Source organism: Bidens hawaiensis, unplaced genomic scaffold, assembly GCF_021521415.1.
Source record: "Bidens hawaiensis isolate Kalapana, Puna unplaced genomic scaffold, B.hawaiensis_p1.1 tig00045298_1, whole genome shotgun sequence".
In the NCBI taxonomy this organism is placed as follows: Eukaryota; Viridiplantae; Streptophyta; class Magnoliopsida; order Asterales; family Asteraceae; genus Bidens; species Bidens hawaiensis.
Genome location: NW_027498043.1, coordinates 18,699 through 33,352, shown reverse-complemented (window position 1 = coordinate 33,352; position 14,654 = coordinate 18,699). Strand labels below are relative to the sequence as shown.

Sequence of the window (14,654 nt, the reverse complement as noted above, 5' to 3'; positions counted from 1 at the left end):
AATTGCACCACCTATCCAAAATTTAGTTATAAATAAATTTTATATATGATTGTATATATACAAACTAATATCATCAGCATAATCCCACTCATAGTTTAGCTATTAGTAGGGTCAGGCGGTCAAGGAAGTTGTTAAGCCTTTCCTCGAGAGGCTGCTCTAGTGTAGGGTTGTAATCGAGCCGAGTCGAGTCGAGCATCGGTGAGCTCGAGCTGGAACTTAATCGAGCTGACTCGAGCTCGGCTCGTTTTCTTAATCAAGCTGAAAAACCAAGCTCGAGCTTGGCTCGTCGAGCCGGGCTCCTTTAATTTTTAATTTTTTATTTATATATATTTTTATTTTTTATTACAAATTTTGATATATAAAAGACAAAAATTATAATTTTAACATACATATTATATAAATCTATAAACTAGAGAATGTATAGCTTTATATGCTTTACTTTTTTATTTTTTTATAAGGTTTTAGAGATCGAGTTGCATTATATATGTATAACTTTTAGACAAAATAACAAAACTCCGTCCTTTACGTTTACATGATTTTTCAGTAGATGTCCTTTGCAAAGATAAATACCATAAACCATCCTTTCTGTTTTGAAACCTTATCACGTTAGGTTCTTTGTCCCTAACCCGGTTAACTTTTTTCGTTAAATTTGGTCATGTGCATCGCACATGAGGATAAACTGGTCTTTTTACCATATTTAATAAAGAAATATAAAAAACCATTAACACCCTCTCTCTCTCTCTCTCACACACACACACACATAACTCACTCTCTCCTTAACTTTCTCCCCGCCTCTCTAAATTCTGGTGCCACCACCACCTCCCGCTAAACACCACAACCACCAGCCAATGCCTGCAGTTGTCCTTGAGCTTGAAGATAGGATGTAGCAATGGTGACGACTCCGACACTCACACCTTCCCTCAAATCAGATTCACAAACGCCACGTCATGGAGATCCACCACCAACTCAACCAATCCCGCCGTTCTCGCCACCACCGGCTCCGACACCCGCACCTTCCCGTGGGCGAACTTCTCCGTCAATCATTACCATCGTTTTTTATTGGTTTTCAAACCTAGATCTGACCAAAAATACCCAAAATTTTCTATCAATAAAAACCTTAAATTACATTCTGATTGAGATTATATATGTACTGGTACGCACTATAATTGCAGCGAGAATCAATGCTTTAAACACCAATATAATTGATTTGTGGGATGAATCCGATATCGAAGCTAAATCTAGATCAGCAAAACTGTAACCAGTGTGCTTAAGATGATTGGAATTGGTTTATGTTTTGAAACTGAAATCGGATTTGGATATGAAATTATGTTAATGAGTTTAAGATTCATCGGAATCTGTTTATGCGAATAAACTGAAATCGAATCCAGAAAGTTTTGCGTGTTCATCGTTGGTGGTGGTTAGGGCAAGTGGTGGTGGCGCCGGCAACAGGTGGTGGGGACTTGTGGGTGTTTGGTCAGGGTGGGTGGTGATGGTGGCAGACTAAAAGAGAGAGAGAGAGGGGGGGGGGGGGGGAGGAGAGTTTAAGAGAGACTGAGATAGGGAGAGAGTTTTTTTTTTCTATTTATAATATATTTATTATTTTATTTTAATTATTTGATAAATTTGTAAAATTACAAAAAATACCCTCATATGTCTTGTACATGACTAAATTTACAAAAATACCCTCATATGTCCTCATGTGTGATGCACATGACCAGATTTAACGAAAAAAGTTAACCGGGTTAAGGCAAAAGGACCTAGGCAAAAGGACCTGACGTGATAAGGTTTTAAAACGGAAAGGATGGTTTATGGCATTTATCTTTGCAAAGGACATCCTCTGAAAAAATAATGTAAACGTAAAGGATGAGTTTTGTTGTCTAATTTTTATTTATTTATTTCTTGGTATGCTATTATTATATATAGATATTAAAATTTAGGGTTTAACCTAAACGAGCCAACGAATCGATCCAAGACCGAGTGTCACACCCCGACCAAAGGCGGCGGAACATGCCGAGGTGTAACGATTGTCCATAAGCACATGACACTAATTAAAGTGACAGTATTTAATAAACTCATTTCATTTCACAACATCGAAAATGTCACATAACAATTATCCATAAATAACCATAAACAAGATATCACAAAATATGGCAAATTGATATTGTTCATTTTTACTAATATCCTAAGGTCTTTGATATCGTTTTCTTCACAATCATAAATCAACCAAGATGCAAACCTGCAACATTTCATAAAATAAAGTTTGTCAACACAAAGGTTGGTGAGCAATTCATAAGTTTAATCATATTAGTATATAATAAAAATAGCCACAAAACTTGCATACGAAACGATAAATAAAAGTGGTAATTTGGATAAATAGATATCGCTAAACACATTAGCGACACCTAGCTATAAGGGGATGCCAAATAGTCTAGGATCTTATAGTTATCGTTAATTGCATTACGTTAACGACACCTTGCTATAAGGGGATGCCAAATAGTCTAGGATTTTATAGTTCCACCAACCAAAAGCGATAAACACATAGGCATATAAGCATAGAACACCAAATCGAGCAATTATTTAGGTAAAGTATACAACTACGTTTGTGGTTTAAGATTCAAATATAAAGCATTTTGTTGAATAAGTATGAAATGTCACCCCCAAAATAAAAGATGGAAAATGGGGTATGAAGTACTCACCTTCAAGTAGTAAACTTGAAAGATGATAATTTGGAGATTTGTCGGAACGACGAGTTTAACGCACAATGCCTAAAAAGAAAAGAAGTCTTGAATTTAGAAAGGTTGTCTTGAAGGTCTTTAAACAAAATAAATGTTGAGAAATGTAAATAATTAAAGTTCAAGGTTTAAAATGTGACTATTTAAGAATTTATAATAATAACCCTTTAAAAATGTAAGTTTGCTCGAAACCGGGTTAAAGTATCTAACCTTAATATTTACTCAACCTATGTTAAGTAATAAGGTGGGTAAAATGCAAGAATGCAAATCCCTTTGGAATAAAGATACTAAAACGGGTTTTTTTTTATCGAGTGTTCGGGTTGTCGGTTCGGGTCTTGATAATTGGTCAAACCCAAAGTCAACTTTCCAAAATATTGAATGTTATGAGATAACTCAATAAAATTTAATAAGACTTAACCAAGTATGTAGTTCCATTGTTTTAGAACTAACAACGCACGTTAAGCGAGTGTTCGGTTTTGTCGGTCCAAACTTTGTTATGAGATCAAGTTGGATCCAACATTTCCAAGTACTTAAGAAAATATTTAAAAATCAATTTGTAACTATTTTTAAAGAAATATACAAGTCTTGATGGCTAAAAAAAAACACACTTGTGTGTCTTAAGCGAGCAAGAATCGGTTTGGTTCGGTTTCCATCTCACAACAAGTTCATAGATGGTTTCCACATGTCCAAACACTAAATAACTTGTATAATAATGTACAAATAAAAAAATTCAAAAGTTAACAATAAAGTCTTTAAACAAAAGTTAGGTTTTCGGTTCGGATCGTGTTTCGGGTTAAGACCGAGGTAAGATTCTACAAACCCATAACCATAGAATTTGTAAAAATGATTTTAGAAACTTAGATCTAACACTAAGTATGTTTAAACAAACAAAACTAGTAACAAAGCTCGGTTTACGGTTTAGAGCTATTTACGGTTAAACCGAAGCATAGACTCTTAAAAACCCATAACCATGGAACTTGTAAACATGACCAACAAACTAAAATAAGCAAGATTAATATGTATGAACAAGTTATATAGATGTATATATATCAAGGACACGAAGTCCTCCATTAAGCCTTGCCTTATGGGGTCCGAAACCTCACCGACCGGAATCGGAGAAGTAACTACCAAAGGTAAACAAGGGGTGTATATTATATATATGTTGCACAACCATAAACAAGTATTAATAAAGCTACATAAACTAATTAAGATGAAAGACCAAAATCCTTCAAGAACACTTAAGAAGATAACCTTGAATCTTTGATGTTTGAGAGAGTTTTTTTTTTTTTTTTTTGGAGTTGTAGCAAGGGAAAATGAAGAGGAAAGGTGGTGTATATATAGGGTAATGTTGGTGGTCAAATATGGGTGTGAGACACAAGAGTTTTCATGCAAAATGGATCAAGACAAAAACACAAAACAACAAAAAAATAAATAAATAAATAATAAATAAATAAAAATAAGAATATGATGTTTTCAAGACCCAACAAGTGTGAAACAATATTGTAACATAAATCCATCATTTTGATTATAACATAAGCTTCGATTTACAAGTCGGATCGGTTTACATAATAAACAAATACAAAAACGAATACAAACAAGACCCAAAATTGACGAATGTCACACCGAGCCACCAACCAAGCTGACCTGACCCTAGCTCAAGCTAGGCTCGTTTAGAAATCGAGCTGAGTCAAGCCTAGCTCATTTAGAATTGAGCTTTTTCGAGCTGAGCTTTTTTCGGCTATTTTCGAGCGAGCTTCGAGAGAGTCGCGAGCCTCAGACTTTTTGAACAGCCCTACTACAGTATACCAGATAAAATCCCCAACTCTAAAAATCTTTTTTTCCCTCTACGTGTACAATATAGAATTATAGACGCTGATATCAAAAATATAAACATGCTTCATTTGAATAATTATATGATTACCTTAAGTTCACAATCTAGATTTGCTTTTTGACCACTAAGAAGGGATAATAGTGCCTAGCCGCCTACGTGTGCCTCAAGCGCGCTTTTTAAAACCAAAGTTACTAAGAGTTGAAGGTTTGTTGACAACTGGATAAGTAATAATCTAATAAGATGACGCACATTTACCCCATATCTTGCTTGGGAATGATTGAATCTTGATGATACTAAATTGCACTAAAAAGTTATGCATAAATTCAGTCATTTTAATCATGTTGTAGGCAGTGTTATTATGATATGAAGCGCCTACTGTTAAACAAACAAGAGTCGGTAGTGATGCAGCACAAAGAACTCAAAGTAAAAACTCCATACCCACTTAACCAGTGAAACCAGGTAAAGTGCGGTTTACACTGGGCAGGTGGTCTAATTATAAGCAAGGTAACTCATGGAACACATGTACGATGTAACAAATAAGAAACAAGCATAAATGTGAAAGCATGAAAATTTCCTGTTCATATTTAATAATCATGCAGCCAAAAAGTTCAAATGAATGATACACACATAACACATCAAAAGTTGCTATGATCTTTAAAGAATCAAGCCGTGTACATCTACAATCTACAATACATACTAAAACATCAAAAGATTTGACGAACATTGTACAATAAACTCTTCAAGAAACACCCGAGTCAAAACGTAGAACAATACTCCAAGCATGACAGATACAGGAAGCGCAGGCAAAGCTTTTTGATAAAATGCAAGAAGAATAAGTGAAATACCAAGCCCAGCTATAATTGCAAGATAACATGCATAAACTGTCATGAAATCATACATTGCAGCCCGCCCCACCAACACACTGTAAAAGATAAAGTCCCCCAAACCAAGCTTGATCGCACCCGACGAACCCAACCCAATCCCCTCAACCCCCAAATTCTCTGGCTCAACCCCATGTTCCCTCATCCGCTCAATCAACGGAACCGCCAGCTCATGAGCACGCCCCTCTTCAACATTTTGCGAACTGGAACTTCCACGACTTTCCGTGTCAATTCGTGGCCCGGTTTGTGATTCAGGGTTAACCGGTCTCTCTCTCCACACCCGTCTTTGACCCGTGGTGTTATTACTTCTAGAATCAACAACGGGCCGGGCTTCATAAACAAGGGCGGGAATATCTTCGTCCCTCGATATCGCAAGCTCGACTAATAACCTTAATGGGCCAACGGGTAACAAAACCGCAGCAAGATCATACAAAGCCATGGCAACCAAAAGCACCCACGTGGTCCATTCGGGTAACATGGTAAACCAATAAGCAGTCAAAACACCAATAACCACCATATACGATTGCGTCACAAATATCGGGATTTTTGACATGAAAACCGCCAAAACCCCGACAACAGTAAAATTAAACAACAATACAAGATATGTAAAACAATCAATCCCAATTCTAAACACTTGAATCAAGAAAACACCAATCTCACCACCCATGAACCCTAAAACAAGAAAAGCTGAGAAACCCATGTAATACTTCAAGAACTTGGTGCACCTGAAGTAGAACAAGGCAACCAATAGGAAAGTGACAGCTGTCACGACAGCAACGAACACAAGTGAGTTCAAGATTGCACCTTTGAACTTGTCCCATGATGAATCGGATGTGGGTTCGGTGTAGGCTACAGTGGCGATGGTGGAGATTGAAGATGAGAGTGATGAGTCGGTGTTTAATATGGAGACTAGGATGACTACTGAGAGCATGCAGATTGAGACTGGGGTTATGATTCTGATGATTTCTTCGCCTAAGGTGTGGAGAATGGTGGTGTTTGATTGGTTTTGGTCCATGAGTTGATCTGGGTTGTGGTAAAAATTGGGGCTTTTAGGGTTTTCAAATTGGGATTGGATTGGAGTTTGATTAGAGACACCTGAAATAATTGTTTACAATAAAGTGGCAGACAAACGGGCAACAAGCTTCGCTGCAACCCCCTTTTGAATAACAAAGCCAATCCTACTAAAAACGAAGCTTTGGGACATAGGAGTCGAAGAAGTACATGTACGACACGCTGAACTCCCTGCTTAGAAAATTCACAGCCTACGAGGCAAGAAACCCAAATGTATGATTGAATGCGTGATTCTAAAACCATGTATCCTCTTGAAATGATTTTTTGTTTACTGGAACCCATCTTTTTTAGAAGGGACATTTACATGTATCCCCTTCGTAAGTTCTTTATACAAATTTATCCAACTCTTAAAAATCAATTACACATTTTCCCTCCCTAAACCACATATATTACATATTTCCCCTTTTCATTAAAATTAACTAAAAAATGACTATTTTACCCTTAATGAACTAGTTAAAGACTTATTTACATATATCACCTTTCTAACAACAATAATTACATATATCCCCCAATTTAACCCAAAGTGAGACCATACTAAGACAAATATATCGAAGCTATCAAGAGGCTTAAGAAGTAGATATATGTAAAAGTTTCTTTTATTATTATTATTGTTGTTGTTATTGTTATTGTTATTGTTATTGTTATTGTTATTGTTATTGTTAGTACTTTTGTGTAGCTAATGTTACAAAAGTGAAATGAATATTATTTAATATAAATAGTAGTCTGAGTATTTATTTGGACTTACTCAAATGGACATATGTCTAGATTTAATAATTTAAATTTATGGATATTATCTCCGAAACATTACTCGACGCACTGAAGTTTAAATGATACAAGTTGAAATTCATCTAAAATGTTTGTAAACTTTTATAAAACTTTTAATCCCTTTAATAATAATATATTATTGGAATCAATTTTTTAATCGTTAGTAAATATCAAAAATATTTTTTACATAGTTAATATTCCTAACATGGGTGGCATGTGAACAAATTTTGTCACATAATAAGGGTAAAGGGTAATCACATGCTAAAATGGAAAATATGTAATTAAGGTTTTAACATTGGGAAAATATGTAATTAAGAGGCTTAATAAGGGGATATATGCAAAAATCGCTTTTTAGAATGTCTTTTTATCTTTATGCTTTCGACTTACACGTAATTTCCAACCTTGACAAGTTTTAAGCATGGACCATTTATGCAATATACACTGTAAAGTGTTCAAAGTCATGTTGATTGAAACCATGAGTTGCTTTCTAGCCAAAATATTTTGTTTGGTTTTGCTTCCCCGCTTCCCCTTGCCAATTAGAGTCAAGTTTAAGGCTCGTAGATTTCCAACACTGAGACCTCCAAGATTTTCGAAATTTATTACGTTATGTCTTGCCATCGGCTAAATTTTCTTCAAGTTCTCATTTTGCCCCACAAAAAGTTTCTTCTAACATGCTCGAATTTCTTCAAAACAAATTCTGATGCTTTGAACATAAAAGGCTATAAAAAGGAGTGGAGCGATTTCACCATTCAAAAATTGACCTCTAAACGATAAATTTTTTTGCCTTCCACCCGTTTATGCTTGCCTTGAACGACAACAATAGTTGTCCATTTTTGACATAATTAAGTTGGCACCAATCAATAATCCCAAATTAACAAAAGGAATCGAGGTTGCCTTCAAAGTTTATGATTAGCCCATCATTATACTTGGGTATGTATGTTTGTTAAATAACTTTCCTTTTTATGTTTAAACCAAGGGTTCATTAGCGAAATTCGATGATATGTATATCATGTATGATAGCATATGTTCATACGTTTTCAATTATACGACGTCAAACGTTCATAATTATTTATTATTTCTGTTACTCTTTACATTTTACAAAGATACTCATATTGTTAGAATGATAATCAAACAAGAAGTATGTAGGGATATCTCATATTACTTCAGGTCATTGAAAAAAGTTTTAACATGATTACCTAACGAGGTTAGGTTAAGTTAGATTATGACTAGTTATAAAAACCCGTTAATCAAATGTTACCTTGAGACGATAGAAAGCACATTAAATTCTTATGCCTCGTTTCAAATTTTGATCTCATACATATCATTCAACCACTCTATAGAAAGTCATACTCATTCTCATAACTTTGATCAAACAATAAGTTAATTATTATACTATAACATAATTGCAATGATTTCTTTGTTAAATAACATAAAAAAAAAAAGTGCAAAATTGAGTGAAAATGAGAAAAAAAGAACATGGGGGGGCAATTTATGGTGGCGTGGTGCCCACACTCTACACGTACGGTCTAGATCACCCCAAGTTAAATCCAACGGCCAATACTAATTCAAACTCCCAACACACAAAATAAAATCACCCCCTTATAAACCTCATAAACCCTCATTCTTATCAGCCACAAAACAAAAGCCCTCCGCTAGGGTTTTATTCACCGGCGAAAGATCAGTGTATCGGAGGTATAAAGTTTGCATTTTTACACTCATTCTGTGCAATTAATCAGTTTTCCGATCTTAATTTATCATATATTGCTGTGATTTGTATATCTTTGTGATCACAAATATTGTCGATTTAAAATTAGGGCTTGATGAAGCTATGTGCTTTTTCATTTCGCTATTTTAATTTCATGTAGGTTGGTTTGTTTATTGCTTGCTATTGAAACTGGTAGGAGTGTTAACGAGCTGAACCTGAGCCCGGCTCGTTTTAACTTTAGAGGGCTTGAGCTTGGCTCGTTTTAATTTGAGAGGGCTCGAGCTCGGCTTATTTATTATTTATTAGTTTATTTAATAATTTTATTATATTTTTATGACTAGTCACATATTTTTTTGTAAGTATAAGTTTTATATATAATGCATATTATTTAATTATTTTATTATATGTTTATATTTAAAAGCAGTTATTATATAATAAGCATATAAAATTTATTTATATAAATAAAATTACAAAAAGCTCGTTTAGTCTTCCCCGAGCCTGCTCGAGATTGAAATGTGAAGCTTGAGCTCGAGCTCGTTTATTAATTGTGCTTTAATTAATGCTCAATCTTGTTTAAGATCGGCTCGATTGAGTTTTTAACAAAAATTTTCAAGTAGCTTGCGATTGGCTTAGGAAGTTTATTACATTACGTGTCATGTTATTTTGAGTTTTTAGGTTCTAGCAGTAAAGCTCTCTGATTTAATTTATTATATTGCTGTATTTTAGGTTGTAAGATACAACCATGGCGTTCTTCAACAGAGCTGGTAGCATATTGAGACAAACTGTGACAATGAGTAAGCACATCAACAATGAAATGCCTGTGGCCAGTCCGTCTCTCTTTCAAATGATACGATGCATGTCGAGTTCCAAAGTCTTTGTGGGAGGTAATCTTAAATCAAATAGAAGTTGTGTTGGATCACTGCGTTTTTAAAAGTTTGTGTAGTTATATTGATGTTCTTGATTCTTGCTGTTACAGGATTGGCATGGGCTACTGACGATATGAGTCTGAGAGAAGCTTTTAGCGCGTATGGGGAAGTCTATGAAGGTACGAAGAAAAAGACCACATTTTGAATTTGTACATTAATTTTGCATATTAGATTTAAAATTTTTTATATGCTTGTATTACTTGATTCTAGATTAAAGTTATATTTTGTGATAAATTTCTCATAATTGTTTATGATGTGCAACAGCTAGAGTAATCGCGGATAGAGAAACTGGCAGGTCCAGAGGTTTTGGATTTGTTACTTTTGCTGACTCTGAGGCTGCTTCCGCTGCAATCCAGGCGATGGATCAAAGGGTATTTTTGTCTTTTTTTGTTACTTGGTTAATGATGCACATTTGTCCCATGGAAATTGGAGACTGCAGTGCCTGCATTGTCATATATATATATATATAGGTTTTGGATTAGATACAAATGAAATTAACGTGCTAAACGTGAGAATCAAGTAGAGTAATTATAAATACAAGTAGAGTAATGATGTAATTACATAATTACTCTTGTATTTATAATTACTCTACTTGATTCTCACGTTTAGCACGTTAATTTCATTTGTACGTTAACTATATATATATCATCAAAGAAGTTGATTGTACTAAACAACCAAAATACATTCTAGACTTCGGTAAAGATAGATTTCACGAGACTATTGGATTCAAACCATGACATTAAACTATTGTAATGATAATGGATAAACAAGTAATTTTAACAAAGACATTTTGAAATAGAAATCTTTTTTTCATTCTATTTTTTGGGATAAATGTTTGCCTATGTTACAATCATTACGTGTTAAGAAACGATATTCACGAACAAAATTTGCAGGAGTTGCATGGTCGTAGGGTGAGAGTGAACTATGCCAATGACAGACCGCAGGGTGGTGGTGGTTTCCGTGGAGGCGGTGGTTACGGTGGAGGTGGCTATGGAGGAGGTGATGGCTATGGCGGCGGCGGATACGGCGGAGGCGGTGACAGTGGCAGCTATGGTGTAGGCGGCTATGGTGGAAACAGTTATGGTCCTGGAGGTGGAGGTGATGTGGCCGAAACTGGTGGTTTTGGTGGAAACACTTATGCTTCTGGTGGTGATGTGGCTGAAAGTGGTGGTTTTCGTGGAAACACTTATGCTTCTGGTGGTGATGTGGCTGAAAGTGGTGGTTTTGGTGGAAACACTTATGCTTCTGGTGGTGATGTGGCCGAAACTGGTGGTTTTGGTGGAAACACTTATGCTTCTGGTGGTGATGTGGCTGAAAGTGGTGGCTTTGGTGGAAACACTTTTGGTGGTGAGGAAAACCAAAACTTCAGTGGTGGTGATAACTTTGCTAGTGATGCTGCTGATACTCATGGTACAGGGGAGGTAAACTACGGGGACTATGATGACATCGCTGATGACGATGCCAAAAGGGCTTGACCTTTGCACCCGAGTTTACTTTCAAGCGGACTGCTGTTTGCAGCTTATTATGTTCTGTCATTTTCAAGTGTTTATTTGTTAGTGTTGAATCTGCAATATGTAAAAACTTTGAATTTTACGGTCTCAGTCGGTTAAAACTTCATTCATGCTTGTAAGAACAGCTAGTGTTCTTGGGGTTAATAGGATATAAAGATTGATTCCTGTTTTTGATCTAGGCATCTTGTTTATAGATCTTGCTTTTCAACACCATTTTATGTTAACTGAGTGACTTCTACGATCAATCTTTGCTAACAAAACATGTTTGTATGGTCTGATTATGTCCTTTAAGAGCTTAGAAACCACTCAACCAGGCCTAACAAGACTGTAAATTTTAAATCATCTTGTGTTTTATTTTAAGCAATGACCTTTATTGTGGTTTTTCAAAATTATTATTCAATAAGAAATAGTAACAAAAGGGCCTACCAAATTTCTCTCATGGAAACCTAGAATACTTATTTACCTAAAGTTCAGCAGAGTGTTGATGCTGATATAATGACAAGGAAACCAAAACCAGAAAGAAACCAAAACCAGAAAGCGACGGAACTAAAATGACAACAAACCGAAACAGAGAGCGGCCTAACTTAACACTGCATTCTCGGGTTTAAACTACAAGGAAAAGAAATGATAAGACTGGATAAGGAAAGAAAAGAAAAGAAATTATATGCTTAAAAGGCATTTTCAAGTTAACAGAAAAAAAAAGAAAAGAAAGTGTTAATTACATCTTGAGTTAGATAGAAAGGAAAAGATAAGAAAAAAAATTGTAATTTTACAATTATGCCCTCATTCTTGAGTTAAATAGGAAGGAAAAGATGGGTAAGTTAGTAATAAATAAACTTTTCCTTCACAATCCGGTCATATTTGGCAGGAAAGTTTTGAAAGAAAAAATGCCTAACTTTTCTTTCCATTCTCTTTCTTTTCCTTTAATAAAAAAACTCAAGAATGAAACAAGAAAAATTTTCTTGTCTTTTCTTTTCTAAACCCTTAAATAAAAAACTCAAAAATACAGTGTAAAAGACCTATTAGATTAGAAACCAGATTTTGATCATACAACAGGGACTCAATACACTAAAATTAAAAATAATTCCTTTTAAATGATAATGGCTGGAATGACAGTTAACATAATAATCTATATACTATTACCATATGGTGGTATTATACCAATGCCAATTAACACTAGCTTGAAATAACTGCTAATTAGCTGTAGTTCATGCCAAAAAACAATAGTATCATTAATCTAGATTATATAAATAAAATGTTTACAAATAAAATTATGACCTGTTGACCTTATCTAAACTTCCAACTTTCCAAGCTATACTCAGAAAAGAGAGCCCTTTGGGCATTCAAAACTGCAGGAGACCCTTGTCTTGCTTTTTCCACTATATGTTTTATCAACATCATCTCCATCTCATCGTCGTCGTCATCAAGATTCCGCTCATCTCCACTCATACTGCCAAATGGTGGAGTTCCATCATCATCATCATCATCATCATCAGCAGCAGCAGCAGCAGCATCATCATCAAAATTTTTATCCAACTAATCAAACTTTGCACACTCACTGCAAGCCTCACTATAAGCATCTAAAGCTTCAACTGATCGATTTAAAACAGGCTCGTCTTCATAGCTTTCATCTCCTGCATTACTGCTTGAAAAATCATTCCAAGACTTCTGATTTTGAACTTCAATTTGTGTTTCTAATTCTCTAATCCGTTCTTCAAGTCGGAATTGAATCACCTCATGTAACCGTAAGCTCAATTCTCTTGGACAAACCGCATAATTAGCATAATAAGCTGTTTCATCTTCTTTAATATTATCCACCATCTCACACCTTGATTCACCCTCGGCTACACCTGCCTCAAAATCTGGATCAAGCTGCACATGATTCACATTGACCAGTTATAAACTTATAACTATACAATACAAAATAATAATAATAATAATAATAATAATAATAAATTAATAATAATAATAATAAATCACTATGATTATTAGTTAAGTTTAATTACCTCCACAAGATTGGAAATCTTTCTTTCTAAACTAGATGAAGTCATGCTAAGTTCAAGCATCTCGAGTTCAGCTTCAAGCTCTGCTTCAATTTCACTAATAGAATAACTGTCTTCTTTCATAATAACAGAATCTGTTTTTTGTGATTCATGATCATCAACCGTAAGCTCCTGCATAATTAATGAATCTTTCATCTCAATCTCCTCTTCAAGATCTTGAATCAAATTCTCTTTCTGCTTCACCAACCGATTCAGTCTTTCCACCTCACGTTTATTTTCAACACACGCATATAATATACCAAATGACATCCCAAGACACACAAGTAATGTCGCATTTAGTGACCCTCTTTCGTTCTTTACAACAGAACCGTTATGCACATTACAAGATTCTGCACATGCCTTGTCAAAAATTGCATTACTACCATCAGTCACGAAAAATGGCGTCACAGTCTGCATGGTAGGTTCAACATGAGCCATAGCGCAACTTTCTAACGAACTTAACGATCTAAACGCTTGCCTGTTTATTATTCTACGTCTAAACGACATTCTACTTCTTCGAGTCGAAACTTCACTTACTAAATCACCCTCATTTTCAACTTGAGAATCATCTTGTTTTAAACTTTGTCTCCTTGATGACTTACCAAATGACCATTTCTTCCATTTCTTGTCAGATGGTGGTTTTGGGGAGTTGGGTGTGTTTCTAACTGAACCATGGTTAGATGAGTCTGATGATATTTGTTCACTGGGCTGCTTAAACTTTTTGAAATGGTGGGCTATAGAGCCTGCACCAGCAGCAACTGCTGCCATCCATTTATCCATTTTTTTTTAATCTGATTGTAATATTCTTCAACCGGAAGCAGCCTCTCTATCCCCATGGGGTAGAGGTAAGGCTGTCTACATCTTACCCTCCTCAGACCCTACCATAGCTTTGCTATTGGTGGGATATACTGAGTACGATGATGATGATGATGATATTGTAATATTCTTCAACAGATGCAAAAGAACACAAGATGACTGGATTTGAGTGGATCCTTTTGTATTTGTCACCCTGAAATTATTCTAGGGGTTTTCTATGTTTGATTGAAATGATGAGACATGATTTCGACTTTTTAGCTATTTCCAAATTTATTTGAAACTACCTCATGTTTTTAAAAATTAATTATCAATTCTGTTATTCTTACATATAAGAAAAAAATTACCTCAGATTAAAGGTGAATTATGTTTTGTTT

The 14,654-nt window shown here is 35.1% G+C and overlaps 3 protein-coding genes across 3 annotated transcripts; 1 reads left to right on the top strand and 2 right to left on the bottom strand.

The window, feature by feature from the left end:
* Positions 1-5,253: 5,253 nt before the first annotated feature.
* On the bottom strand, positions 5,254-6,509 carry LOC143595526 (presenilin-like protein At2g29900). Its single transcript, XM_077074512.1, has one exon. The coding sequence runs from the start codon at positions 6,457-6,459 to the stop codon at positions 5,260-5,262; it is 1,200 nt and encodes a 399-aa protein (XP_076930627.1). The 5' UTR covers positions 6,460-6,509; the 3' UTR covers positions 5,254-5,259.
* Positions 6,510-9,727: 3,218 nt separating this feature from the next.
* Positions 9,728-11,596, top strand: LOC143595525 (uncharacterized). The gene is made up of 5 exons (XM_077074511.1): positions 9,728-9,869; positions 9,962-10,030; positions 10,176-10,282; positions 10,805-11,165; positions 11,277-11,596. Exons 1-5 carry the CDS (start codon positions 9,728-9,730, stop codon positions 11,384-11,386), a joined length of 789 nt encoding a protein of 262 aa, XP_076930626.1. The 3' UTR covers positions 11,387-11,596.
* Positions 11,597-12,709: 1,113 nt separating this feature from the next.
* Positions 12,710-14,244, bottom strand: LOC143595527 (uncharacterized). Its single transcript, XM_077074513.1, has 3 exons — positions 13,429-14,244; positions 12,969-13,294; positions 12,710-12,872 (listed from the first exon to the last, which is right to left on the bottom strand). Exons 1-3 carry the CDS (start codon positions 14,242-14,244, stop codon positions 12,710-12,712), a joined length of 1,305 nt encoding a protein of 434 aa, XP_076930628.1.
* Positions 14,245-14,654: the final 410 nt, after the last annotated feature.